Raw genomic sequence first — 27,988 nt, 5'->3', positions numbered from 1 at the left:
GAAGAATTACCGGCCCTTCCGGGCACCCGTCGTCTTGTCTTTCTTCTTCTCCTTTGTTTGGTCTGCCAGAGCAGAGAGAAACTTCTCAGCATCCACCCGAGCGCCGAAGCGGAACGAGTCTTGATCTGCACACAAACGCGCAAACAGGTAAATCGCTTCTTTTCATCCGCGCCACGCATCCCCAACCCAAACGCATCACATGAACGCCGCAATGGATGCAGGAAACGGATGCAGGGGATCCATCGACGTCCAAAAATTCACGTGTTCTACACATGCGATTGTCCTTCTTTTCCCCCTACTCAAGATTCAATCTATTCTTCCACGTTTACTCCCGGGCATACATGCAGAACCCAGAGACTCTGTTCAGACGGTCACGCGCAAGCCTAAATCGACCTAACCTCGCCCTTACGTTTCTGTTCGTCGAACGGGTTCCCGCTGCCCAGCCGTCGACGCTTCCGGCGTGCTGAAAACCACAGTCCGTAAGATGCCGCCTTTATCAAGTGCATGCGCGAGACCCATCCACATCAGTGAACTTGCCAGCAAACGTACAAACACCCCGCGAGCATTCGTGCAGCTCAACAAAGAAACACAGAGATACACATGCCTAGCGATCGAGGCAGAGAGATCCATGTCGGCAGATGGACGCAGCTACATCGTAGATGTGGAGACCTTTGTCTAGGCAAACGGATAGGGCTGTATATATATTTTTTAAGAGGCATGGATGTACAGCCTAACAGTGGATGAGCAGGCGTCGAGCGCAGAGGCGCCCAGAGAGAGAACTCCAGAACGCAAGTTCAAACGCGTACCTTGGCTGTTTGTGTCGGGGAAGGTTGGCATCAGTTCCTTCAGCTGCGGCCTGGGTTTTTCCTGAAAACGGAAACAACATACCCGCACCTCTCCGCGTGAGCCTCACCTCGCCGACGTGACAAAAAGGACCTCGACTTCAGGCATCGTAGCTGCACGGCTCTCCCGACCCTTAAACGTCCACGCGTGTACGTGACTGCGTTTGCGCAAAGGCGCCCGCAATGAGATTCCTTTATCTTCCCTCCTGTTGCGGTGCACAAATTCTGCAAACCTCTCTGACACGCGGCAGCCAAGGACACACTATCCACTCAGGCATATATTTATTATACATATACATATATATATATATATATACGTATGTACATGTATGTGTGTATATGTATGTATATAGCAACAGGTGCGCCAATGCGTTCCACACTACAAAGAATATAGAGGTGCGTCGCGATTTCTTCCACAGTCCACCTAACCAAAACGTGCATCACTGGCCGTACGCTGCTGGGGCGCGTTTTCCCGAGGTGAAGCTGCACACATCTCGAAAACGATGTAGAAAGCACGCAGAGTGTCCGCACCACAGAGCGGCCGCGCAGATGAACTTGCAGGCGCATGCATGCACTCCGCCACATGCGTTTCCAATTTGTGGTCGTCCCTGAGCCCCGCGGCTTCTCGCGTCGTCCACGCGTTTTGTTTCCACTTTTTTCTTTCTGCTTTTCTTCCTCTTACCTGGAAATATTCGTGCTGAAGCGCCTCAGCAGCCGTGATGCGCTTCGCGGGGTTGAGCTCGAGAAGCTTCTGGAGGAGATCGAGGCCGAGATCGGTCAACACACCGCTGCTCTGAGAAACGCAACACAAAAGAGAGAAGGCGAGGTCGATGGCCGAGAAGCAAGGGAGCCAAAAACTCGACGAAACAGAGAGCGGACAAGTCCATACCTTCCACCCATATGGAAGTGGTTGTGCACGCATGCAGGCCTATTCTTCACTGCGCATTCACAGAGTGGCGGCAGCCTCGAGGCAGAAGATATGCTCGTCCGGTGGGTGGCCGTGAACAAACACAAACAGCCGCGCAGCAACGAGAGAACACGCGGACGTGAGACCACGCACGACGCACGAAAACGAAAGAAAAAGAAGAACAAACGACAGAGGGCCGGCACAACTCAAGCCCGTTCCAGTGCGACGGAGATATCCCAGTGCGTCTCGGTCTGCCCAGTGCAAGCAGGGAGTTTATCGAGACTGAACGCAGCACACGTTGAGAGGGTTCCTTTGAAGAGATAAACTGCGCAGGATCTGTCGCGTTCGATAAAACGGCGACGCGGACTGAAACGCGCCGTTTTGCTGCCGCGCGTGTTCGTCCCTACCCCCATCGCCAGGTGTTTCGAAGGTGGGGGGAAGACCTCTCGCCACGAAGGCTGACACTGAGGCGGCGAGGTGAAGAACTTCTTGTTTTTGATGTGGGGCAACGAATTGAATTCCGGCCAAGACGTCTCCGTCGGGGTACCTGAAAAGCAAAGAAAGCACATGCAAAGGCCAGTTTTAAATTTGACCATCCTCGTCTCGCGATCGCTGTGGAGCCGCCGAGCGGCAAGAGCCGCGACAAGAAAGCCTCCGATGCACACACATGCATCAGTGAAGGCAGGGCTGAGACACTGAGAGGGAGAGAGACAGAAACAACGCGTGAGGCGAAACTCTCTGTAGAGACACACAGCCGCTGGAACCCTCACTTTATCATTCGAGGCGTTCGCACGCGCCCACACAGAGACACAGAAAGGGGACGGCTGGACCGACGGAGACGGAGAGACAGGGCGAACCAGTCGACAGACGACTGTGCTAAACCGCATGCACGGCTGCACACCACGTGGATTCTGAGATAGATGTGCACATACACTATATGCGTAAGTATGTGTATTTAAGTATATGGAAATGCACAGAAACTGCGCGACAGGCAGATGCACAAACCCGTCGAGATTGAGAGGATAGCGCATGCACACAGCGGAAAAAACCCGGTCTTGAGGACGCGTGGCCGGACAGAGATGCTCCGCCGCGGCTCACAGGCACACTAGGGGGGGCCTCCCCCGAGTTCTCCTTCGAGTCTGAGCTACTACCACCCACCGCAGAGTTTGAAGATTTTGTTCAGCGTGTCCAGTTCGCCGTGGCCTGCGAAGAGAGGCTTCTTTCGAAGAAACTCGCCGAAAATTGCGCCTGCACCACGCCGGCAACCAACCAAGAGACGCCCAGCGCTCCCTCAGAACTGCAGAACGGTGCCTTCCAGAGTTTGTGCACTCGCATGCAGCCACAGGAACCCCCTTCCGTGCGCTTTTACATACACGCACATGCATATGCATACACACGTATACAAATATATATACATATATATATATATATATATGTGAATGCCTATGTATAAATATATATACGAAACCGAATAGAGGCGCCAATCTCCGAGGAAACAGCCGCGGAGACAACGAAGAGAACGGGAGGAGAGAGACAGGAGGAGACAGCAAGTGGAGGTTTGGTGGGCGGCGCCTGTCCACCGTTTCTCCCTCGTTCGTGGCCAGAAAACGGGGGCTGCTCTCGGTGTGTAGCTCCTATCTTCTGGCTCCATCCGGCTTTTTGGCAGCAGGAGGCAGCGTGGTTGAAGCCTAGATATTTGCCTCCTGTTTGGGCGTCTGAATGTGCTTCAGGTCTGCTTGCTGAAGCCACTGCATGCCTCGGATGAGGAACCTCGGAACCCGCGCTATCGCCCCGTGCCGATACGGCGCATCCACTCAACGATTCCGACCGCTCTTCGTATGCATTCAGCCGGAAAGGGCGGTAGACGACACAACGCGCCTGGCGCCGGCTGCTTCCCGCAACTTGTCTTTTCCCGTCAACTCTTCTCCCTCCCCTCTTTCCCGTTCCTTCGCCTACTCCGGACCCTTCGTCTCTCGTGCTGTCCCTCTTTCTCCTGCCTCTTGTCCTCGGCTGGGTGTCTCTTTTGGACTCACCGACGGCCCAGACGTCGCAAGCAGCGTCGTAGGTTCCCTCGCCGAGGAGGATTTCGGGCGGGCGGTACCAGAGCGTCACGACGTTCTTGGTGAAGACGCGGTTGTGGAGCGGAAAACCGAACTTCCGAGCCATGCCGAAATCGGCGACCTTGAGCACCTGCAGTGCAAGCAGACGGCGTGGCCACAGACGCTTTTGAAGAGACCCAGACCGGCGCGTTCGCGCGAGAGACACGCGAGCGAAGGAGAGAAAACACAGAGCCAAGCGAACCAAAGGAAGGAGCGCAGGACAGAAGGACGCAAGCACAGAAGGACACAAGAACAGGACTGGCGAAGAGGCGGACACAGGGCCGGAAGGACAAAAGAAGGACCGAAGGTCAGAAGAAAGACCAGCAGAAAGAGACAAGCGACGAACAGGATAGAGACGCCAGGCAGACGACATCGACACTGCGCTAATTGGGAGGGGCGAGAGACGGCAGCTGAGCAGGAAAAGGGGAAGCACAGGAAGGACGAAGGCGAGACGAGAGACGGAGGAGCGGCCAGACTACACAGGCGCCAGAGATACGTGGCGAGGCGGAACCTGCGGTCACGTACCCCTCGATTGGAGTATAGCAAGTTGCTCGGCTTCAGGTCGCGGTGGAAGACAAAGTTCGCATGCATGTACGCCAGGGCCTCGAGAAGCTGCAGCAATCGCACAGCCAAAGCAACCACATGAAGAGTCGGAAAACACAGGAGGGGAAGGTGGGCAAGGCGGCAAGATAGGGCAAACAAACTGAAGGGAAAAGCAGGCCAGTCAGCGAGGAGACAGAAGGGGGAGCAGAGCCGAGGTGCGAGGCAGGCAAGGAAAAGCACGGAAGGATACAGGAGCGCGACGTGCCACGAGAAGAGACGGGACGCGAAGAAAGGGAGACAGGAGCGGAGACGCAGAACGAGCGGAAGAAGAACCGAGGTTCTAGGGGGACTCGGACGACCACGCGGAGCCGGCGCTGTCCGCGCTTTCTTGAAAAGACTCAACATTCAGCGCCAAAGGTGGACTGAAAAAATGCGGCTTCCACGTGGTTCGGAGAAGCATCTCTCAAGAGGGGCGAGGAGACAAAACGAAAAGTCGCAAGAGCACTGGACCCCCTTTCTCACCTGGTAGAGGAGGCACTTCCTCTCGGCGGTAGAAAACTCCGGCTTCTCGTCCAATAGCGTCTTGACTTCATGCTCAATGTACTCCATCACCTGCGACAACGAGAACGCAGACAAGCTGTGCGTCCACGAACCACCAAGACAAAGTGGTCAGACGGAAAGCAAGGAAGAGAAGAAACAAAGCGAGAGAAAACGAAACAGAGACAGGGGGAAATGAGAGTGACCTCGAGAGGCGAGAGAGAGTGATGTCGCGAGGAGAGAGAGACAAATACCGCTAGGAGCGAACACGGGGAGAGGAGAGAGGAGGAAATGGGAGTCTCGAAAGTCGCAGGAACTGTGGGCACGCTGGAGACGTCAACCGCGTCCTGGATGCCGAGCGTGAAAGAATGGGAGATGTGTGTGCCTCGCTCGAAAGGACTCCTGCAGACACGCGCCTCGGAGTCGTGAGGTTTCCCGCTCCACTCTTGGTGCAGATGCACTCGGCAGCCAAGTAGTGCATGCCTTGGGACCGCCCCGCCTAAACCTTGAACCCCCCTCCGAGGCCCGAAAACAAACAACTGCCGCCTGTCTGTGATGTATGTCTCTCCTTTCCTTCTCTATCTATGTGTCCAGTCTCGCCTCGTGCGCTTCTGTCTTCCTCGCGTTTTCCCTCTCCATCTCTCTCTCCGTCTCGGGGACGCCCCGCCTTCGTTCACTCCCCACCCCCGCCGCGCGTGTTCTGCCTCTGTTCCTCCCCGTTTTTTGCTTCCGTCTCTCTTCCTTGTTCCACTTGATCCGCGTACCATGAAGACTTGATGCTGGCCCGTCCCGACCACGACCTCCTGGACATCGAGGACGTTCGGGTGCTGCAACTCCAGCATGATGGAAATCTCTCGCAAACTCGTCACCGGAAAGCCCTCGCTCCACAGGCGGTTGTGGTATTTTATCTGCTTGAGAGCCTGCACAGGAGCCGCAAAGCAAGGGGGAAACACGGCGTGGCGTGTGACCGCAGACGACCGCTGCAGAGGGAAAAGGAGATCGGGAAAAAAAAACGGGACACTCGGGGAATCTGCACGCGCGCCCTTTCCCCGCTCGCAGATGCGTCAAAGCAGATAGACGCCGTCGCGTCCGAATGTTCAAGCAAATTCAAGTCCATCTCCCATGTCGAAGAAATACCAAAACCAACGCGCTTCTCCAAAGGCACGGGTCAACTCTCCGCATGCCGCAAACTCCAGAACTCGCCTCGCTCTCTTGCCTTTCCTCCACAGTCCCTTCTCTCTCCAGTTGTCTTTTTTATCTCCTGCTCTTTGTTCTTTCTCCTTCTCTCTCCGCCGAGATGTTGCTACCCGTTTTCCGTTTACCCTCTACTTTGGGCTCTGCCGCTCTTCTGCTGTTCCCCAGCCTGCCCCGTCATATCTACACCGTCTCTCTGTCTCTTCCCTCTCTTTTTTTCTCTCCCTCTCTTTTTTCCTCTCCCGCTCTTTTTTTCTCTCTCGCTCTTTTTCTCTTCTGTCTCTGTCTTTCGACGGCTTCTCTGAGTTGGAGGGTCCGTCGCTCACCACAATTTCGCCCGTGGTGCGGTTCATGGCTCGGAAGACTGCGCCGTAGGTTCCCTCGCTGATCTTGTTGAGTTTCTTGAAGATCTCGACTCTGCGGCATCCGTACATCAGGCTGCTGCTGCGCTTGCACTTGCAACTCGCGCCCACGCTCTGCAGCTGTCTCTGGAGCTCCTCCTCCTCCTCGCGCTCCTCAGGATCCACGTCCTCCTCTGGACTGCACTCGTCGTCTTCCCCACCGCGCTCCCTCGCCCCGTCTGGGGCCGCCTCCGCGCCCGGTCTCGCAGACAAACACGCGTCATCTTCGCCCTCGTCCTCGCCGCGCCCGTCGCCGTCACTCCCGGCCCGAGGCTCTCTGCTCAGTCGCGAAGCCTCGAGGGCGCGGCCAACGCCCTTCCCCTCTTGGCCACTCGCCCGATCCGAGCCGTCTCTCCGTCGCCTCTCGCTCTCCTCCACGCTCGGCTGCCCAACAGACGCGTCGACTTGCCCTCCATCTTCGGGTGTCAGCAGCATCTCCGTTTCCCCAGGCTCCGGCGTAAACAGCTCTTCCCGCTCGTCTTCGTTCTCCTCTTTCTCCTCTTTCTCTTTCTCCTCTCTCTCCTTCTCCTCCTCCTCTCTCTCCATCTCCTCCTCCTCTCTCTCATTCTCCTCCCTCTCCTCTCTCTCATTCTCCTCCCTCTCCTCCTTCTCTTTCTCCTCTTCCTCTTTCTCCTCCTTCTCTTTCTCCTTCTTCTTCTCCTCCTTCTTCTTCTTCTCCTTCTCCTCCTTCTCTTTCTTTTTCTCTTCGTTCTGCTTCGTCTCCCCGCCGTCAGGTTTCTGCGCAGGGTCTTCTTCCCTCATCTCGGGTTCGTCCTCGTCGATTTCGCCTTCTTCTCTCTCTTCTGCGGCTTCTCTCTTCCCCAGCGCCGTCGCGCGCAGACTGTCCCCCTCGGCCTCCATCTCGCCGCCCGACCCCGCGGCTCGCGGCCGCTTTCTCTCTTCTTCGCGCTCTCGGCCTCGCCCCTCCCGGTCACGCGGCGCCCGCTTCGCGCTGTCTCGCTCTCGCACCGCCCTCTGCTTCTCCTCTGTCTCTGGACTGTTTTCGCGCGTGATCGGACTCGCCGATCGGCTCCTCCGCTCCTCGCTGAGGCGCCTCCCGCTCGCACCCCGCCCCGCCGCCTTTGTTCGATTCCCTGGCTGACTCGCGAGCTCCCTCTCCTCGCGCTCCCCGCCTTCGGACCCGGACGCGCGCGCCTCTTCTCGCCGCTCAGAGTCGTCTCTCCTCCTTCGCCCCTCGACTCGCCCGCCGCTCGCCTCCTCTCTTCTGCGCTCGTCGCTCCGGCGTCCCGCCGACGCCGAGCCGCCGTGGGAAGAGCCTTCTCTCTCGCGTCCTCTCTCGCGCTCTCTCTCGCGGCCGCCTTTCCCTCGATCGCGCGCGTCCCTGCCGGCGTCTTCCTCGCGCCTCTCTCTCTCGCGCGTCTCCTCTTCTCGCCGCGCAGCCAACTCCTGGTGGTGCGCCCGCGCGTTCCCCTCGTGTCTCCTCCGCTCGCGACTTCGGCTCCTCCCTCTTCTCCTCTCGGGGCGCCCACCCACAACCACATCTTCTCGCCGCGCCTCGTCCTCCGAGCTGCGCTCCCTCCGCGGTGACCGACGCCGGTGCGCCTCCCCGCGGCCTCCGCCCTCGCGCTTCTTGTCTCGGTCCAGCAACGCCTGGCCTTCGCGCCTCTCGCGCTCGTCCCTGGCGTCTCGCTCGCGATCCGCTGCGAAACGCGCGGCAGACCCGCCGTCTTTACTGCACGCGCCTCCCCGCGAACGAGGCTCTTCGTGCGGATGGCGACTCCGCCCGCCGTGCCGCTCTTCGCGACCCTGCGAGGCATGTCGCGCACTCGCTCCGGCTTCCGGGCTGCTCACGGCGCCGCTGGCCGCGTGAGAAGTGTCTTCTTGGCGCTCAGCAACATGCACATCGCGCAGGTGCGCATTCTTCAGAGGGCGGTGCGGGTGGAAGCGACTCAAGGGACTCTTGGACAAAGGCCGCTCGAAGTCGGCGCCATCTTCGCTCGCGTCTCTCTCGCCTTCCTTGTTGGCCTCTCGACTGGCAGGGAGGCGAGACGTCGGAGACGAAACCGCGTGCGAATCCACGGCCCTGCTGTCGTCTCCCTTCGCGGCGTCTCCCTGGTGGAATCCTCCATTGTTTCCTCTCTCTTCGTCGCCCTCTCCGCGGTCTGCAGCCCTCAAGTCCGCCTCTCTGCCGTCGCTCTTCGTCCCCACCACGCGGTCTCCCGGCTGTTCATCGCCCACCTCCGGTTCTTCTCCCGGTCCACCCCGGGCGGGATTTCGCGCGCCGCTCGGATCCGTCTCGGCTTCTCCGTCGCTGGGCTCCTTCGAGGTCGCCCGCCGCGGCGCAAGAACCTTTTGCGACCGCGCGCGCGTCTGAAACTCCTCGAGTTGCTTCTCCACGTTCTCTCTCAGTCGCGAGCGCCACTGTTGCAGCTCGGAAACGCGCGGCCGCGACGTAGGCCCCGTCGCCTCTGCGGGCGCCTCGCGCTCCGTCTCACAACCGGACAGCGAACCAGAAGCACGCATTTTCTCGGCGTCTCCGCGAGGGTGCGAGGGCGAACGCGAGGGGCGAAGGCTTTCGGTCAAGAGCGCTGCAGTGCTCTTCTTCCTCCCTTCGAGAAGAACGATGCGACGCGCTGTGGAGGTTGTCATGTCCGACAAGCCCACGAAGCGCGAACGGACGCTCGAAGACGTGTCAGCAAACGACTGAGCAGCCGCAGACGCCGGCCCAGAACGGAGCGCGGATCGAGCGGAAGCGGCTGCAAGCAGAGCCGCAGTTCCCGGCACGGACGCGAGAGTCTCTGGCCCCGCTCCGTTCACGTGCGCGCCTCTCTCGCCCGACCTCTCCACAGCGCCCTCCGCTTCTCTCACTGTTTCGCCTGGAAACGAAGAAGCGGAAGAACCGGATGAAGACGGCGCAGAGCACGAGGAAGAAGATGAAGGCGAAAACTGAGCTCCTGTCTCGGCTGCAGCTGCGGGCGCGCCTGAGTCCTCTTTCCCCTCAGCGCCTGCCTCGGAAGTCTCCATTCCGAGCGAAACCGAAGCGGGCTGCTTGAGAGAAGAGAGAGCGGGTGGAACCGGAGGGACAGGTGTGCGCTGACGGCCTAACTTGTTCCGAAGTACCTCGAGCCTGTGCTGCATCTGACTGTCCATGGTGTGGAGACTCTCGCTAGAGAGAGGGGAAACGTCGAACGGGAAGACAGGCGGCGAAAGGAACCCGAGGGGCCAGCGAGAAGAATCGCGCGCCTGAGAAGACCACGAGCAGGCGAAAACCGGAACGCGCACCGGTCTCCTCAGAGCGGCGAGGCTCTCGCAGTCGACGCGCTTCACGCAAACTCTTGGCCGGAAAACGGCGACAGACACAGAAGGCGCTGCCAAGAACCTTTTGCCTCCGAGGATTCCGACAGCGAGGCTGAAGCACGAGACGCGTTTTTCGCCGCGCAGCTCAAACGCGGATCCCCCCACACGCACAGCGCTTAGAGTCGCGTGCGTGAGACGCGAGAGCTGCGCGCGCGAGGGAAAGAGAAGAGCGGAGTCGGCAGCGAGAAACACGCACGCCTTTCTCGTCCCGGGCTGGTCAGCCCGTCTACCTTTAGGTCTAGTCGATGAAGTTCTATTAAATCCCGGAGTCGGAAGCCTCTCCCCTCAGTCGTCAGCCCTGCTGTGTCCTCTGTCTCTCGCAGGTTAAACCGCGCGAAAGACACTCTTTTCCCTCGAGAGACGACAGGGCGCGAGCGCCTTTCTTCCTCTCCTTAGCAAAGCGACAGAAGAACCATCTTCTCCAGCTTTTGGATGCTCAGAGCAATCCGACGCAACCGTCTTCTCCTTTTCCCCCGCTGCCTCAGCAGCGGCGCATGCCAAGTGCGCTCCGGCGCCTCGGCGCCCGCAGCTTCTCGGAAGCCGGCGCGAAACGGCGGCGGTGCGCGGAGAAGAGGAGAGCGCGAAGAAAGGGAATCTGCTGGAGAGGCGTGACGCCTCGGAGGGGAGACGGCGAGACGAAAAAAGGTGAGCGAGGCGAGGTGGAGATACTTTTGCGGAGTCCACGGCCAACCTCAAGAAGCAGAGAGGGGACTGACTTGCTTGACTCGACGATTTCGCGACAAGTGAAGCGGGTAGAAAGGGAAGAAGAAGCGCTCTAGCGGCGCTGCACGGGAACGATTCGGCTAGGCACTCGAAGACTGAGGTCGGAGGCCCTAAAAGAGGCACGACGGAAGAAAGAGTGGAGAAAGCACGGAGGAGTTGCTGAACTGTGTAAGAGGCGGCAAAGCGTTTGCCTTCGCGCCGCCTCTCTGGCGTGTAGACAGAGCGTGAACAGCGGGAGACAGACGATGGGGAGGGGCCGAGTGCGAGGGCGAGGGGAGCACCGAGGTCGGAGCCCGAAAGCCTGGCGCGCCGCCGCGGAAACTACAAGTGAAAAGTGAAGAATGAAGCGAAAAAGACGAGGGACGAAAAAGCCAGCGACGGTTCTTGTCGAGCAACACTGCGAGGAAGAAGCGTACACGCGGAAAATCGGGGGAGCGAGAGTCAGCGGGGGAAAGCGGAACAAATCGAGCAGATTTCCTCCCCGAAACCTCTGGAAACCCCGCCGGCTCCGCCAAACCTAAAGAGACAATATCTGCTTCGACAAAGTCACTCTCCGAGGAGAGGAAAGAAAATATGCAAGCTCATGCAGAGCGCCGACGAGAAAGCATGCAGTGACGCTTTGCCGCGCGCGCGCGCGCCGACCAGCTTTTTCCTCCTCCTGTCGCGAGACTTTCTCGCGCAACGCGGCGAACCGACAGTTGCGTGTGGCCACGCGCGCTCGCTGACCGTTTCCCTCTGTCGCGCGTCCTCACGCGCTCATTCCTCTTCGCAGTCGAGAAAACAGCATCGTCGCCATTTCCAAGCAGAAATGGAAAGTGACGGCGGAACGCCTTGCGCGGGGAGTTGCACTGCTCACACTCTCCCGTGTGTGCCGGGGTGTACATTCTCAGCGAGGGACGCCTCTGTCGCGCCGGAAATCGACAAACTGGAAGGGAGAAGCAGGGATTTTCCAGAGAGGAGACTCTCGAAGTGCCTTTTACAGAGGGATGAGAGGAAAGCCTGCTGTCTCCTGCGTCTGTAAATGGGGGTCCATTGTCCCCCGTCGTGGGAAGAGGCACACACGCACAGCCCCGCCCTGACCCTTGGCGGTGAGAGTGACACACGCGTCCTCACCTGAACACATGCGGCTAAGGTGCCTTTGCAGCTTCGGGTTGCCAGCGCCTCTCCGTTCACACAGTGATAGAGAGTAGTTTCTCCCTAACGTCAATCTCTGCAGAGTCGGCGGCTCTCGCCAAGGGCCTTCCAGGCGCCCGGTCACACCAGTGGGGCGCTCTGCAGCTCGGGCGGAGCCTCATAACGCCAAGAAAGAAACGGAAAGCTTCTTCAGCTTGTTTTCCACCGATCTCCGCCTTGCCGCAGCCACTCGCAAGGATCCTCAGGCGGCCACAAGTGAGTGAGTACCCGTTCTCTCTCCCTTCTCCTGTCTAGAAGACGGCACGTCCTTCTCGGCCTCTCTCTCGGTAGCATCTCCACGCGTCTGATCTCCTTACACACGCATAGATGTCATATATATATATATACGTGTCTGCCCCGTGTGTGCAGTCTTGCACCACGCCTGCTTGCTGGTGTTCCGAACTGCGAGTCGCCGCCGGATCGCGGAGGACGAGCGGGCGCGGGAACTGGTTTGCTGGAAAGAGTCCTGTGGAGAATCTCGGCTGGCTGTGGTGGTACAGAGCGTAGAAGCTTCTAAGCGTCAGGCCCGGAGCGGAAGAGATCTTCTCTCGTAGGCCGTTTCTTCGCGTGAAGACAACTCGTCACGGTGCGTCGCTTGGGCTGGCGTCTACGAGATGGCACGAACGCTGCTGTGCAGTGTGTCCCCCTTCCCCCCACAGTCGGATCGCTCCCGTTCGTGTGTCCTCTCAAAAGAACACAAAAAGGCACGAGGACAACTCGAGCGCAGTTCGAAAAGGCCGCCCACTCGCAGCTGATGGAGGGCGGACCATTCTCGCAGTCGGCCAGCGGGACGATGCAATAACATGTAAACGGCGGCTCTGTTCTGACGCTCCAAATTTTTACCGTTTCATCCAGCATACCGTTATATTCGATGGTCTTTTGTGTTCACATGGGTTTAACTCAAATCGAATGACAGAGGCAGGGCCGGGGTTCAGGGAGCGATGATCGTTGTAGCTGAGTACCCTGGTAAATCAAGAAACGCGTTTCGGTGTGTTTGGCGCGTGTTGCGCGGGGACATGGTCACGGGAATCAAGTCCTCTGTCTCGTGTAATTCTACTGACTACTCACGGGTCAACGAATAAAATCACTAGTTTGCAAAGTGACAATAAACTAACAATATTTTGTATTGATGTAGTGGAAAGGCGGTGACAGATAGTCTTAAAAGTAAAAAGGCAAACAACCCAACAACCCATACCTTGTTTCTCTATCATAGTTCTTCACCGAATGTTCCATTCATACAAGCACGTAGGTGAAACAGTCGAACCACACGTTCTGGCGGAGACCGTGCTGCTTGAGTGGACGTAGTTTTGCCAAAGATTCCGCCTATCGGATGTCCGCCCTCGTCTCCGTTCCCCTTCTCGTTAGGTTCGCCACAGAGCCATAAGCATGCACACACGTACGAAAGTATGGGCCGGCCGAGAAAATACGTGGGGAAACTCGGTTTGCGAAGGAAAAACGGGTCGCCTGGGAGTACACAACACGGGAGGAGCTGAAGGGATAGCAGGGAATTTGTGTTTGGAGCGCGAGACTCGACGGACACGGACGAGACACCCTTGTCGGTGCGCCCCGCGGCTCGAAACTACGCACCCCTCGCTCCTCCCCTCACTCCCTTCGTAGCCACGCCGTTCCTCCCGAGAACACCGACAGTTCTGTGCATTTGGAAGAAGAACCTGTGTTTCTCCCTCTTTAGGGCCCACGCACTACACACTGACATCTGTCTGTTGCCTATATATACATATATATGCATACATATATGCGTGTATGCGTGTATATATCTGCGCGTGTGAGTATGTAGACTAAGGGATACGGATGAGTTTGCTGTATGTGTACATCCAGGAAGTTGGCGTCTTTTATATTTGGCCGAGCATCAACTTAGATGCGCAGATGGACACAAACGATGCTTGTAGAGGGGGACGAGAGATGCGTAGGTTTGTGCCCATATGTTGGAACAATAGCTGTTGATGTTCGGTGTACAAGAGCTGTCTTGCGCAGCTGCGGGGTCGGTGAGAATATCGCAGAGGCTGTACGTGCAGCACACGTACGAATTGTGTGGATCTCTGGAGGTTTCCCCCGGTTCCCTTGTCATGGCGCGAAACAGCTTGGAGAAAAACGACACTCTCAGGCGCGTTTTTCTGCCGCGGGTTCGCTTCTCGGTGTTGCTTCTTTCCAGCGGCTTGCCAGCCGGGCGATTCGTCGTCGTACACGCGACGGTTTTGGCGTCGCCGGCGTTCTCCCCCTACCTCCCCTCGCCCGCCGCTTGCCTCTGTGTAGATATGAGAGAGGAGAGATCCTCTCGCTTTCTTCGCCGGAGTGTCGTGTTCGCATCTGAACCCCCGCGCGGGGGAAGGACAGTCTCTCAAATCGCCACCACACAGATAGAGCCACGACAGCAAGTGGCGTGGTGCATGTATAGGCGTGCGCCGGCGCAGGCAAGAGCTTTTTCCTCGACCGTGGCAGCCGACCTGGTCGGCGGGTCCATTGTCGCTGGTTCGCTTTTATCGACGTTTCCTGTTTTCCTTTCGGTTTTCTCGCCGCGTGTCTCTCAGCCTCGCCGTCGCGCTGTCGCAAGTTCCCGGGGGGAGAGCCTCCAGTTGCTTGCTGCGCGTGTCTCCGCTCCCAGACCTTGGAGAGGCTTACTTATCCGCCGCTAGCCTCGTCGCTACGGAGGGTAGGGTTCACGAGAGTTTGCCCCGAGGTCGCCTGCAGGGGAGAAACGCGCGCGAGAGAGTCTGTGTCGATTTCCGGGACGAGTTCTCAACTGTTTCTCCAGTGGAAGGCTGTACTTTCCTGCATTTTTCTCTCCCGTTCAGCTAACTCTTTCGTGTTTTTTGCGCCCACGGCTTTCGTTTTCCGGCGCTATATGCGGCTTCGTAGCGGAAGGCCACGGCTCCGTTTCCCAACGGACGTTTGTTTCACAGCCAATCTCGCAGGCACAGTTCCTGCTTCCGATACTTTTTTCTTTTTGGCCCGGATTCTCGCCGGGAGACCGCTTCGCGCTTTTCGCAGGGTTCAGGAGCGCCTGAGCGAGAGACTCGTGCAAAGCGCGAACTGAGGCACATGCGAGCCTCTTCCACTGCGAAAACCTTTCTCGGTTGCATCTGTATTCCGTTCCGACGCGCTCCCTCCGTGAGCATCTTGCAGCGGAGACGCGCTTGACGAAACTCCCCCTCCTGGAATCCTGGACACTTGCGTGTCGAGGACTGGAACGAAGCGCGCGACGGAGGGCTGGTCTCACCTTGTGTGTCGCAGCAGCGGCTGGGCAGTCAAAGAACGCCGAGCTCGCTGCTCCAATCCCCGCTCACGCTCCTGGCACTTTTTCTCCTTTTCCCCTCTGGGGGCTAGGAACTCGTGGAAAAGACTCTGAATGGACGCGCGGAGGCGCTTGCCCCGTCTCGGGCTGAAACCGACGAAAACTGCTCCGTTTCACCCCGCGACAGACTCAGTGCTGAGAAGAGCGCACAAACCGAAAGGACAAGAGGCCTCGCGCAAGTCCTCTCGAGGGAGAAGAAACCCGAGAACGCGGAGGCTGTCCGCGGCGCGTCTGCCAGTCGCGCGGCGAGTCCCCGTCGGTTTCTAGCGTCGTCGCCTTGCTTCTTCCTCGGCGAGCGAGAAGACCGTCCTTTCCCCGCCTTCTCGCTTCCACGGCCACGAGTGGGTGAGCCTCACAGGCTCGCGCTGCAAGGTACCGCCGTGGGGAATCGTTTCCAGCAGACTCCCTGCAACCTCTGGAGCGGCCGCTCGAGCCTCGCTGGTTCTCGCTGGACGCAGCCGCGACGAAGAACGCACGCCTGACCCGTAGATTGGGTCGGCGAAAACGCAAGACACATCTCTGAGTCTTCCGGGCGTCTCCAGAGGAGTTCCCCTCTTCATGACGCCACACTCGGGCGTCTCTGCAAAAAGCGTCTGCTCTCCCCCCGTGTCCCACTGTTTTTCGGCGGTCCGCAGCCTCCGCTGCTTCATCGGCGGTGCCCCGCCGCGCCCTGTGGATCCGACCTTCTTCCGACCCCGGCGCAGTCAGAGGTCGAATTGCCCATCATGTGTGGCCTTCTCGCGCTCTCTTTCCGGCTTCACCCGCTTCTCCCGGCTCGTCTCCGCGTCGCGCTCTTCTCGTCCTTCGGCCTCGCGCCGCGGTGAGCCGAGGACGCTCCTTGCCGCCCGCCGCTTCTTTCTGGCGCGCAGCCGCTGCCTGGGTATCTCGGCCCTCGAGCGCGCCGCGCCTGTCCCAGCCTGGCATCTTCGCTGCTTCCGACCGGGTCAGGTTGCCTCGCAGCGCGAAAGATGCGAGCAGGCGAGACCGCACACGCCTCAGTGTTCCACCTTTCTCGGGCCTTCTCGGGCGGAAAACTTGGCGAGTTAGCGAGAGGTTGTCCTCGCCGTGCTAGGCGGATGCAGGCGCCTCGCACAGGCCTCTCTCCCGCGAAGTTGCACAGCTGAGGCAGCCCAGACGACGAATTCTGGAAGGTGCTGTCGCAGCGAGAACTGCGCGAAACGTGTGCTCTATATGTAGACAGGTCTGTCCCGTCCTTCAGGTATCTTGTGGGGTCCAGGTTGGCGCTGCGCCCGTCGCTCCGGCTCTCCGCACTTTGTGTCTCGCGTCCACGAAAGGTTTCCTGGTCGGAGTGTGCGCGTACGAGCTGGCATTCGCACACGGTTTTTTTTCTGGTGACGAGAGCGCTAACTCGTCCTGCCGTGTCTCAACGTCTCTGGACGTGCCGCACTCTGTGTGGACTCTCTCACTGCCTTTGTACTGTACTACAACAAAAGCGGCGTCTTTGTGCGCCTAAAAGCGTTCACCAGAGGTACGCAGGCCCTCAGGTTCGAGCGCCAGCAGAGAAGCCTCGTCGCGCCTGTCGCTTCGTCTGCAGACTATCTCGCCGCTCCGCTGCCACGCTCGTGTACCCTCTTTCCGTTCTCTCTGCCGGCAGGGCAGTGTAACCGTTTCGTTTTTTTCCGGTTTTTTTATGCGCGCCTGGCTTCCGCGCCCGCAGACGCCTCGTCGACGCAGGGACAGGCAGGCGAACGGTTTCGTGAGGACGCTCGACTGGTGCCGCCAACGGCGTTCCGGGACCCGGCAGCGTCTCCACAGAATAGTCGGGTGTACTGACACTCACTCGCGGCTTAAAAAACGCCTCGGCCGCGTCCACTAACCGAGGCAGCGTGTGCCTGCAGTGAAGTGGAGCGGGAGGCGATCCCTTTAGAGGTCGCCGCGCGTGTCTGTGCTCGGGCTTCCGTCGTTTTTTTATCTTGTGAAGCAGACGACCTCGGCGGACTGGTACCTGCGTGGAACCGCGAGGGCGGGAATCGAAAGCGCCTGGAGGGACAGGAGAGGCTCCTTTTCCTGAGGCCAGGATTCCGTTTGGTCGCGCTGCGTCGCTCCCGTTCTCGACCCGTCGCAGGGAGGCAGAGAGACCGAACGCGCCAAGGGAAGCGAGCAGAGAGAGATGGAGTGAGGAGACATAGCGGGCAGTGCAACGGAGACGACAGACAGGCAAACGCATTTGTGCCCTTTTCCGGTTCCACAGAGATCATCGGGCAGCCGTGGCGAAAGTGCGCGGACTGCGGCGCTCAAGCGTCTCCCTCAGCGCAAACTTCTTCGTCTTCTCGTGGTTGAGCATTTGCTCTGCTGCGTCGTCTCGCGCAGGGTTTCGCTCCGAGTCTGTCTCGCCGAGTTTGTCCTTTGCCCTCTTCTGGCATGCTCTCCACTCTCGCCGCATGACGCCTGCGCGGGAGACGCGGCGCGCCCGAGGCGGGACCGCCGGCGCGTCGAGTGCGGAACCGTCTCCGGAATCTTTCTTTTCGCCTCGCTCAGGCGTCTGCGCCGCTGCTCCATCTTCTCCGTGCATCTCCGGGAAGGGCGAACAAGGCGCGGACCCGAGAGCTCGCGTCGATCTCGCGCCGCGACACGCGTCTTCGGCAGAGGCCAGCGACCGCGGAGCCAACTCTTCCGGGAGTCTCGAGGCGCTCGCTGGCGCCGGTCTTCGCTTCTCCCGGCGCCCCTCCAGCGGCGACGAGGACAGCGCCTCGGAAGGTTTAGGGAAACGGCGAAGCACGTCGCAGTCGGCGGCTTCTGTTTCGCCGTCGGTGTCTTCGTGCTGCCCGTCTGCCTCTTCTCACTACTGTCCCTCCAGTGCGTCTCTCTCGTCTTCGGCTTCGCAGTCGGCCGTGTCTGCAGAAGGCTTTCTTCGCCGCGTCTCCTGGGGCTCCAGAAGCGCCGGTGGGCCTCGCGCGGCGCTCGCGCCGCTCGCTTCCGGGAAAGGCCCTCTCTCGCTGAGCGAGCCGAGCGCGCCTCCGGCCTGTGGCTGCCCTCCCGCGGCGCTCGACTTCCACCAGGCTCTGACTCTGCATGCAGACAAACAGCTGGCGTCGCCACCGTCACAGTCTGCTGGTGTGTCGTCGTGCGCTGCCTTCGCCTCTTCCGCGCGGTCGCTCGCGTCCGCTCCCTTGGGGGAGACAGACAGCGCGGGCGCTGCCCCACACCGCAGCACGCCTGTCGGCATGCGGGCGGAACTCGGAGGCCGAGACACGAGGCCGCGAATTTTGTCCGGACACGCAGCCCGCCAGGCCGTCGCTGTTCGAGAGGAGGGAGGGAACGGAGGAGCGAGCGCTGAGGAGCGGGTGCGCCCTCATCCAGAAGAAAAGGCCGAGCGAAACGCAGCGCGCGCGTCGACCTGGGTGGAGCCCTGCGTGGATCAGGAAGAAAGGAAGACACCGGATGTGAAGGGACATCTCTGCGCCACACAGCGAGAGGAACCGCGTCAGCCCCCATTGGTCTCCGCTGGTGGAACGGGAGGTGATGGGAAGGGCGGAACCGATCCGGCGCCCTCGCCACGGTCGGCACCTTCTGCCTCGAGTCTGGACTCCGCTCCCCGCGAAAGTGCGGTTCTCGCGGCCTCGTTGAACGAGTCGTTCGCCTCAGCCGTCGACGGCGCAAGGTCTTCCTCAGGCGGCCGGAGCGGCGGGGCGCCTCTGGGGAAGAGCCGCGCTCGCCTGCAGCTGATGCGCCACGGCCTCGCGCCCGTCCCAGGTGTCTCCCCGCACCCAACAGGTGGGGAGAGGACAGCAGATAGTCTCCGCCTGCTGCGCGACCTACAGTCGCTGCCGGGTCCCCACGGGTTGCATGCGCGGCACTTGGCCACCTTCCTGCAGAAACACCGCGAGATCTTCGCACCTGCCACGGTCTCGGTGCGGGCGCGGGCCGAGAGAGACCGGGACGCCTCGACACGGCGCGCGTCCGGCCACGCTTTCGTTCACGTTTATGGGCCGGGACAAGGCGGCGAAGGCGGGAGAGAGCGCCTGTTCTTCTCGTCTTCTGGTCACATGCGGTTCGCGCCCTCGGGGGCGCTTGTGGACTCGGCGACTGGCGAGCATTCGTACGGAGATCTCCACCCTCCTTTCGTCCAATGGGTCTCCGCACTTGTCTCGGCGTCGTCCGCCTCCTCCGTGTTCGGGGTCGGGCCCGACCCCACAGCCTCCCAAGGGAACCCGCACCGGCACGCAGGGCGGCCGCCAACTGCGAATGTGGGGCGCGAGGAGAGGCCTTTCGTGAGGCAGGCCGACTCGCTCGCGGAAGGAAGATGGCCCGAGGAAGGGGAGGCAGGTGCGTCCGCATTTTCTTCTCCGCGGTCTCTACACAGTCCTGGGGAAGACGGAGGAGACGGAGGGCGCACGACGGTGGAGACAGCTGGCGGCGGTGACGGGGAGGCAACTGTCTTTGCCGCGTTCTGTCTCAGTCCCGCAGCTCGGAGATTCCAAGCGAGCCGCGGACCTCTCGCGTTCTCGGGCGTGGCCACGCCAGGAGGCGCAGACGACGGAAGAGACACCGCGGGTTTGGGGCCCGCGTCGGGTGACGAAGAAGCTCTGACGCGGGTGAGGCTCTGCACCCTGTCTCCAAGCTGGCCTTTGAGTCCCGCGTCGTTATCCGCGGGCAATTCACCTTCAACTTCGATTGTCTCCACAGCAGACAACCTTCACAGCGCGGCGCTGGCGGCAAGCGCCGCGCACGAGATGACTCAAGAGACTCTGGAGAGCTACGGTGGTAACGAGCAGGCCAACAGCGCGGGGTGGCCCAGAGACAGCTGTGGAGCCTCGCGGGGAGACTTGGGGGGCCTGCGCGGGGGGACGGAAAGGGATCTGCAGGCTGCCTCTGCTGGCTTCGCGTCTCCAGCCTCGCCTCACTTCGAAGCCGCGCAGGGTGAAGACGCAGAGGGCTGCGGCGGCGGACAGGAAGCGAGAGACGGCGACGCCAAGCAACGAAGACGACAGGAAGCATCAGGCGATGCGGCACTCCTAGGTGCCTCCAAAGCGAGGCGCGGCTGGCGGGCGGAGGTCGCGTTTGGCGCGAGTCATCCGCCAGCCCGCCAGAGGTGCGTTTCGAGAGAAGCGGGCGAGTCCGGAGAGACGCGCCGTGCCAACGTTCGAGGCGACAGGGCCGGTGACGGCGGTGCACCCGCGGCCGCCCTCCGCGTGGACGGGGGACTTTCTTCTTCTCTGTTTTCGCGGTGCCGCACAGCCCCGCAGCCGCTCCGGACGTTGCTGCAGTGTGAGGAGTCTGTGTCACCGTCCGCGCCGCTTCCGCCCTCGGAGTGTGTGCCCAATCTGTCTCGCTCCCTCTGCTTGCTGGCCCCCAGCTCTGCGCCTCGCGCCTCGCGGCGCATCACAGTCGCCGCACCGGAAGCGGCGGGGCTGCCGAGGGTGGCCGCGCCCAGCGAGCCGCTCCAGCGCAGAGGCAAGTCGCTCCCGCCTCCGCGATCGCGAGAGTGGCGCAAATCGCGCGCAGCTGTCGCAGCCATTCTGGGCTCGACCGTGGCATCGTGGCGGACTTCGCATCTGGCCCGGCACCTCGGCCGCTTTCCCTTCTTCGCGGAGTTGCGCGATGTCTGTCACGAGGTGTACATCCACTCGCGGTTCGGACGCTTCTACGCCAGCGCAGGTGCGGAGCGGGCGACTTCGCCCGCCTCGCGCGGGGACTGGGAACGTGCAACGAGCGTCGGAGGGCGGTGGGCGGGGTGGCGAGAGGCAGAGAGCGGCGCGTCGGCGAATCCGAGACCGAGGAATTTTGTTCATGGCCATGGGCCTTCTGTCTCCCGGTCCTCTGTCGCTGGCGACTCGCCTCGCCAGAGCGCTGAAAGGTGGAATGGAAGGCGAGGCCGCGCGGCTCCTGGCCAGGCGTCTGCTGTAGGCCCCGGTTCGCCGCGAAACCATCTGCCTGCTGGCGCACGGTCTTTCCCATCTGCGCCGTCTCCTGTCGACGCATGTGCCGCGAGCAGCGACGAGGGAAGAGAGTTAAAACCCGCCTCTTCGCGCCGCGCCCCGCGCTCACCGGCCGCCGCGTCGGGTTTCTCTCCCCTTGGCTGGCAAGAGCGGCGAGGCGGAAGCCAGCGATCGGAGACGGGCGGGCGGGGCGAGGAGTGGAGAGAAGCGCGGTGGACCGGTGCAGAGTGTCGGAGCCGCCGTCCGCCGCGGAGTCCCGACGGGTTCTCAGGAGAGGAGCAGAGCTCAGAACGGAGTTCCAGTGAGGGTTGGGGGCACGGCGACATCGAGCAGCCGCTGCAGAGACGAGGCCGAGCGACAAGTCACTCTCCGCACCGCAGCGTGCGCCATTCCGACCCCCGCCCGTTCATGTCCCCGTCGAGGCGCGGGTACTCGCTGCGTCGAAAGCTCTGGAGGTTCACCAATGTTCCTGCGGACGCGACGCTCGTCACTGGCCCGGGCAACGAGGCGGAGAAGCCAGGCGGGAGAGGCGAGCTGCGGCAGTCCCCGTGTCGCCCAGACGAAGGCCACCGCGCCCTTTGGTGTCCCTCGCCGCAGCGGCGACCGAGACGAGCAGACGCGCGCGGACACGCAGGTGGAAGGCAGGTGTCTCCCAGTGTCTCCCCGGGGGCGTTTGCCTGTCAAGGTCTTGGAGACCACACAGCGAGGAGACGCGTCCCCTCGACGTGCGAAGGACGCCGAAGGTCAACAGGCACGTCGGGCTCCCCCGATGCGGTCTCCGAGTGGGAAAATTACCGTCGCCCAGCCAGCGCCAAGGCGCTCTCCAGTGCAGGTTCTGCGCGGCGCGGAGGCGAACCGGACGGCGGGCAAGAAGACAGGCAGGGAATGGAGGCAGGACGCGGCGCAGCGCTGTGCCGGAAGATTCGGGAGCGACTGAGTGGAAGAGGAACAAGTCGACAGCGGGGCGAAGGACCGAGGCGTGTCGAGAGGGACGGTGGGGAGCGGACACCGGTGGTTCGGCCAGCGCGTGTTGAGCCTACGCCGAGGGACTCCACCTGTCAGACTTGCTGGCCAAAAGCCGGTGACGCCGGATCTCGTGCGTCGTCCTCTCCGCTGTCTTCGCGTTCGTCCTTTGAGTCGCCCTTGGCTTCGCGGGGCGCGGCCGCGACCTCTTTCGCTGGCAGTCCGAGGCGGTCCTCTCCAGAGGCGCTGGCGCAGAGCTCTTGTTCGCCTCCTGTCCTTTGTTCTTCTACTGGAACGAGGCGGGACTCCGAAAAGGGGACGATTCCTCAATCGCCTGCTTCCAGGACTGCTCGCTCACGAGCCGAGAGAGCGGGAGAATCCGGTGGAGACTGTCCAGCGGCGTCGAGTGGCACGACGAGTCCAAGGAGCCACGTCATTCGGAGCTTTGCCGCGAGCGAGCGAGACTCCGACCACGAAGAGACCTCTGTCTCTGCGCCTCGAAGCCTCCTCTCGCACGCCCGTCCGGGCCTCGGACACCGGTGTGTCTCCGGCCCGCCTGGCGAGGGGCTGTTCTTCCAGAGCGCGCGGCCTTCGACGCCTCAGATCCTCTCCACGGTCTCGCTGGCGACAGGCGAATACGAAGGGGACGAGCGGCAATCGACGACGAATCGGGGTGGAACAGGCGCTGTGGCGTGTGCAGGACAGGCCAAGCAGGCGCAGCGACCTCGGGGGTCGGGAGAAGGCGAGGAAAGACGCCTTGGCGAGCGACGCAGGAACCGGGGAGGGACGGCTGCGCAAGGGAAGGAACGCAGCGCGGAAACGCGAAGCAGCTCGGGGGATAGCTCACCACACCCTTCGCAGGACGCGGGTCTTCTCCCTGGAGCCCCTTTGCAGGTTTCCTCTGGAAAGCCTTGGCACGATTCTTCCGGTGGTGAGCAGGCCTCGCAGACGGGCGACATCCCACGCGATGGATGCCAGCGACTCGCGGTCTCTCCGGCCGGCGCGAGCTACAGTGGGGCGACGCGGCGACAGACGTGGGGCGCGTCCATCGCACCGGCGACTACGCTCTCTCTTGCGGTCTTACAAGGAGAGACGTTGAGTCTAGTGGGGACGCCCACCTCTCGCCCTACGAGGGGACCGGTCACTGAGGGCGGAGACGTCGCGAGGATCAGCCGGAGTCAGGTTGGAAGCGAGGAAGGATGGACTGCGCGCGAGGTGCCGGCAGGCGGTTCAAAAGACGACGCGAAGACGCCGACGTGGGCGACTCGCTGCTCCCTACGGAGGAAATCGGGAGCCAGCTGGAGGAGTCCGCCAAGGCGTCGGGCCTGCGCGCTTCAAAAACTTCTTGCGAAAACGCAAAGAAGGTAAGTTTCAACGTCCGTCTGCTCAGCCCGGCCGGTTTCACGGCGGTGCCTGGACGCGGTCGCGCGCAGACGGATTTTCGAAGCCACCTGTGGCGACGTCATCTCTGTTGTCTCCCGTCTCCCCCGATACTTTTCTCCTTCGGTCGTTCGTGCTTCCTCGGTTTCGCCTGCTCCGTCTTTCGCCTCTCTCCGGTTCCGCCGCGTTCCGCTCGCGGGCGTGCCGCGTCTCTGCCTCTTTTTCGTTTCTGTCCTTTTCCCCCGCGGCGTCGCAGATTCTCGCGTGGCGTCGCGTGTGCTTCTTCCGCTGCAGAGACCTCGCAGCGCTCGAAGGGTTCCGGCGACGCACCCTGAGCTCGGAGTCTGTCGGCAGCGCAGGCTCGGCGGACTCTGTGAGCAGCGTGGACAGCGTCGGAGCAGACGCAGTTCCTGGGTGGTCCCACGCCTTCTTGCTGTCTGCCTCTCCTCTCGCGGCCTCTCGCGCGTCGCTTGTTCCCCAGAGCCTCGACCAGGGACCGGGACGTCCAGAGCTCGGCTCGTCGGTCTTCTCCGTGCGCAGCCCCATCCACCGCGCCAACACCGTGGCCTTCGGACCCGAGCAGGGCGAGGCGCGCCTGAGGCTCGACCTCAACCTGGGGCGCCTGAGTGGTTGCCTGCGAGACTTCCCACAGTGCATTTTGGAGGTCATTCTCAGCGGTCGTGGGAGGCGAGTGCGGAGACGAGAAGACGAGATGGACGCGTCCGTGCCCGCCTCCGAATCCCGCGGCACGCACGGAGAGGGGCGAGGAAAGGACGGGGAAGGCCCGCGACGAGAGGCTTCGTACGGTCCGGCTTGTCGCGAACGTGCCTCGCCTCGAGCTGGCCACGACTCACGGCCGGAGACACCAGGCGCTAGGCAGACAGAGGGCGAACGCCCAGGCGGTAAGTTCCAACCAGTAACATTTCAGGCTCCGCTGCCAGGGAGGCCGTGCGTGTGGGTGTCGGCTTGTTCGTGGCATATAGGGGCGCGCGTGCTCACGCGGCGTACAGGAGCGACGGGGACATCCTCGCTCCGAAAGTTGGAGGGGCCGGGGGATGGGGATTCGCCCGCAAGCGCGTGGTAATCGTGTTTGTCACTCCGCAGTCCAAACGCGAAACTTCCGGTGGCCGTTTGACTCGAAGTCCTTCCCGGCCTGTCTACAGAAGGCGGCGCGTCTCTCGGCTGTGGCTATCCGCGAAGGTGGTCTCCGGTTGTGTGCCATTCTCCACTCTCGTGTGCTGCCGCGCGTCTTTTCGACGGTTTCCGTTCAGGTTCCTTTTGCCGCATCTTTGGAGGAGTCTGTTCGATGCTGCAGCGTGCCGCGCTTCACGTTTGGTTTCCCTGTTGTTTCGCTGGCTCACGAATCTTTTTCTCGACCGTGTCTTGTGTGCGTGCCGACGGCAACGCGTTTTCCCTGTCTCCTGCAGGCCGCGGCGGAGGGCGTCTGTCGGCGAGCTCTGCGTCTTGCGGCCCCGCCCCGCCTGCTAAGCTCAGGCATCCGCCAGGCCTTTCTTCGTCTCACGATACGACGGAATCACGCGCGGAGTTGTCTCAGCGGGTTGCGTCGAGGGGCGTTGCGACCTCAGGGACGGGGAGGCCGCGCCTGTGTCTGTGGCTAGGCTCCTTCTCGATCCCCAGGGACGACAAGCGCTACCGAGGGGGCGAAGACGCGTGGTTTATCAGCAGCGCCTGCAACGCGGTCGGCGTGGCCGACGGCGTCGGCGAGTGGGAAGACCTCGCCGGCATCAACCCTCAGTCCTTCGCCCAGGATCTGATGAAGGGATCTCTCAGACATGTGCGGAGAATCAAGAAGACGCATTGGGCGGAACAGCGACGGGCAGAGGAACGGCCGGCAGAGCGCCACGCTTCGGAACAAGGACACGATCGCAAGGGCTCAGACGAGGCGACAAAGCCCGACTTTGATGCTGCGCAAGCTGCCACGGAGGCGCTTTCGAAGGCCTATAGGGAGGCAAAAAATTACGGAAGCAGCACAGCGCTCGTGGGAGTTCTCGACGAGGATAAAGCCATCCTCGGTAAGGTGCACAGAAAACAAACGAGACAAGACCATGCAGTTCGAGAAAACGTCGCAGGCGCGACAGAGTGCGTCGCCCGACGCCAGAAAGAAATGGAGCCGGAAACCGTCGGTCTCTGCGGGACTTAGACTGGCACATCTCCGCTCACGTCCTCTCCAAATAGTTGCGTTTCTGCATGTCGTTTCTGGCGATTTCGAGTCCAAATGGCTCCCGCTTGACTCGCGGCGCCTGTCTCCATGTCCTTGTCGCGTTTCTTCGTCCCGTCCTTGGCTCGTGACGGGACTTGCATTCATTCTTCTCCGGGTATACCGGTTCTTCCTCTGCCTCTCCACGTTGTGTATCTGTCTTCTTGCGTTTCTTCCTCATTCGTCTGCATGTCTGATCGGGTCGCACTCTTCTCTTCTCTCGGGGCCGTTTCGCAATCTCTTCGTTCCAGCCTGTCTTGATGCCTTCTGTCGGTTGCGGCCGTGACGCTGTGTGTGTCGCGCCGGCGCTGTGGCGTGTGGTTGTTCCGTTCATTTTTGTTCACTTTTTGTGCGGCGCGTTTCTGGCACCTCACACCGCAGGGTTCGCGAATCTCGGAGACAGCAGTGGGATGGTTCTTCGTCGTCTCCGAAACCACACGCGCGCCGGCGGAACCGCCCTAAGTGTCGTGAAGCGAGTGAAGGGAATGCAGCACAGCTTCAATGTCCCCTATCAGTTCGCCCATATTCCTGCTCCTGAGGATTGGGAGCGGTTGCGAGCTACGGTAAGGGGAGGGGGGCGACCGGCGGTCTGAAGAGGGGTTGTGCGTGTTTTGCTTTTTCTCTTCTGCGCAGCTTCTTCCTCGTGCGCCGCGGTAGGTCCCTGACGAGGGCGCACTCTATTTCCTTAGTCCAGCTTTTCTCCCCATAGGGTGGATGGCCAAAACGCGGCAGCCTTTCGAGTCGCTCTGTCAAAAACAACAACTCGTCTTGGTCTCGTGCAGTTCTTCTGCGCTTCACGAGCCGACGTACAACGGAATATTTTCCTCTCAGGCGCTTCGATTCGTGCTGGAAGTGGCTACTTTGTGTGAATCCTTGACAGGGTGCGAGTTCTCGAGAGACGTTGGTCTGTTCCAACCCTCTGCGTTTTCCCCGTTCTCGGCCCTCGCTTCTGTTTGACTTCGTACGGTTCGCTCTCGTCCTGCTCTGTGTCGCTCGTGTCCATGCAGGGCTTGCATCGTTTGGTGTCCATTGCAGAGAAGGAATTTCATCAGCGCGCAGAAGAGAGGACACCCGCCGGCGGCAAGCGCGGCGAGGCAGGTGAACACAGCGAACCTGATTCGCCCATTGGAGACTCGCCGTCGTGTATCGAGTCGACAACAGTGCGCGTTGAAGCAGGAGACCTTATTCTTCTCGGCACTGATGGGCTGTTTGACAATCTCTTCGACTACGAAATTACCGCGCTCAGTAGTGAGTTCTAGACGCAAAAAAATCCGCTTCCAGGAACCAGCGCACATAGAGGAAGGGTACTCGTCCCTCCATCCCTAGCAAAGGGCTACGGGTGTCGTTGTCTATTCGTATGGATAGCTGATATATATATATATATATATAGTTTCAGCACACCAGGAAAGCAAATATGCCGCCCGAGTCGGCCTCTCGTGGTGTTCAGAACGCCTTCCTATCGATGCACGATTCCATTGTCACCGCGTGAGGGAGTTTCACCAGATGTAACTATAGCAACGACGAAGAAGAAACAGTAGTATTGTGAGATATATGCGTGGATAATGCATATGTGTACAGCTGTACATCTCTCGAACTGCATCGCATGTTTGAGATTCCCGTTTCTTCGTCCACTCCGTGTTTCCGTACCTCTGGAGGCGAAAGCTGATGTGTTTCTCCTTCGTCCTAGGTTTAGCTCTGTCACCAACGGAAGCGAAGAACCTGTCAATCGGTGTGATACGCGCAACCCCTCCGGGCGACATTGCTCGTGCGCTTGCTTTGGCAGCGTACTGGCGATCGCTGGACTCCTCTGCGCAGGCACCTTTTGCGAAGGAAGCGAGGAAGCAGACCGCACTGGAAGGCCGTGCCGGCCAGCGAGGCTCCCTGTTTTCGAGTTTTACAAGTGGTGGGAAAGAAGACGATATCACTGTCGCCGCTGCGTGGGTGGTGGCTGAAGCCGATGCGAATTTAGATAGCGAGTACGAGCTTGCGCTTGACCGGGGTGAGGAGAACATCGCGGAAGCAGAGAGCGGAGGAATGCCATCACTATGGCAATGAAGGTCTTTCTGCACTCTAAACTCGTAAAACGAGAACTGTGAGGCAACCGGACAACAACGCAAGAACTCAGAGGAAGACGTAGAAAGACTATTTGCAAGAGAGCAGCACGAAGACGAAAACTGAATGAAGAGCGGCGGAACGCGATAGAGGTAGGGGGAGCAAGAAGCAAAGATAGGCACAAACCAGGACGTCTAGGACTGTGAACTGGAGGGCGAAAATGGACAGAAGGGAAGCCGTAGAGCGAAGCAGTGCAGGCAAAGGGGAAGGAGTTCAGAGACAGGAGCAAGATTATGAATGGAATTGAAGCGGAATGGTTGAAGAAACGCACAGGCGCAAACAGCATCAAAATGCATTTTCTCCCGTCCGCAAAGATTTCAGTGTCCCTTCTCGATTTCATAGTGTCATTCTTGCAAAAAGTTTTCTAT

At 60.7% G+C, this 27,988-nt stretch overlaps 2 protein-coding genes across 2 annotated transcripts; one reads left to right on the top strand and one right to left on the bottom strand.

Annotated features, from left to right (window-relative positions):
• Positions 1 to 6: 6 nt before the first annotated feature.
• On the bottom strand, positions 7 to 9,634 carry NCLIV_001240 (hypothetical protein; the record flags this gene model as incomplete). The annotated part of the gene is made up of 10 exons (XM_003879620.1): positions 7 to 125; positions 807 to 867; positions 1,525 to 1,635; positions 2,157 to 2,296; positions 2,908 to 2,997; positions 3,783 to 3,939; positions 4,374 to 4,460; positions 4,914 to 5,003; positions 5,693 to 5,848; positions 6,449 to 9,634. 10 exons carry the CDS (start codon positions 9,632 to 9,634, stop codon positions 7 to 9), a joined length of 4,197 nt encoding a protein of 1,398 aa, XP_003879669.1.
• Positions 9,635 to 15,772: 6,138 nt separating this feature from the next.
• NCLIV_001230 (protein phosphatase 2C-like domain-containing protein, related) lies at positions 15,773 to 27,563 on the top strand (the record flags this gene model as incomplete). The annotated part of the gene is made up of 7 exons (XM_003879619.1): positions 15,773 to 15,867; positions 17,260 to 23,274; positions 23,585 to 24,192; positions 24,718 to 25,323; positions 25,890 to 26,071; positions 26,516 to 26,756; positions 27,292 to 27,563. 7 exons carry the CDS (start codon positions 15,773 to 15,775, stop codon positions 27,561 to 27,563), a joined length of 8,019 nt encoding a protein of 2,672 aa, XP_003879668.1.
• Positions 27,564 to 27,988: the final 425 nt, after the last annotated feature.

The sequence above is a fragment of the Neospora caninum genome, chromosome Ia (genome assembly GCF_000208865.1).
Source record: "Neospora caninum Liverpool complete genome, chromosome Ia".
In the NCBI taxonomy this organism is placed as follows: domain Eukaryota; phylum Apicomplexa; class Conoidasida; order Eucoccidiorida; family Sarcocystidae; genus Neospora; species Neospora caninum.
The sequence above is the reverse complement of the archived record's forward strand: the minus strand, read 5'-3'. Positions and strand labels throughout refer to the sequence as shown.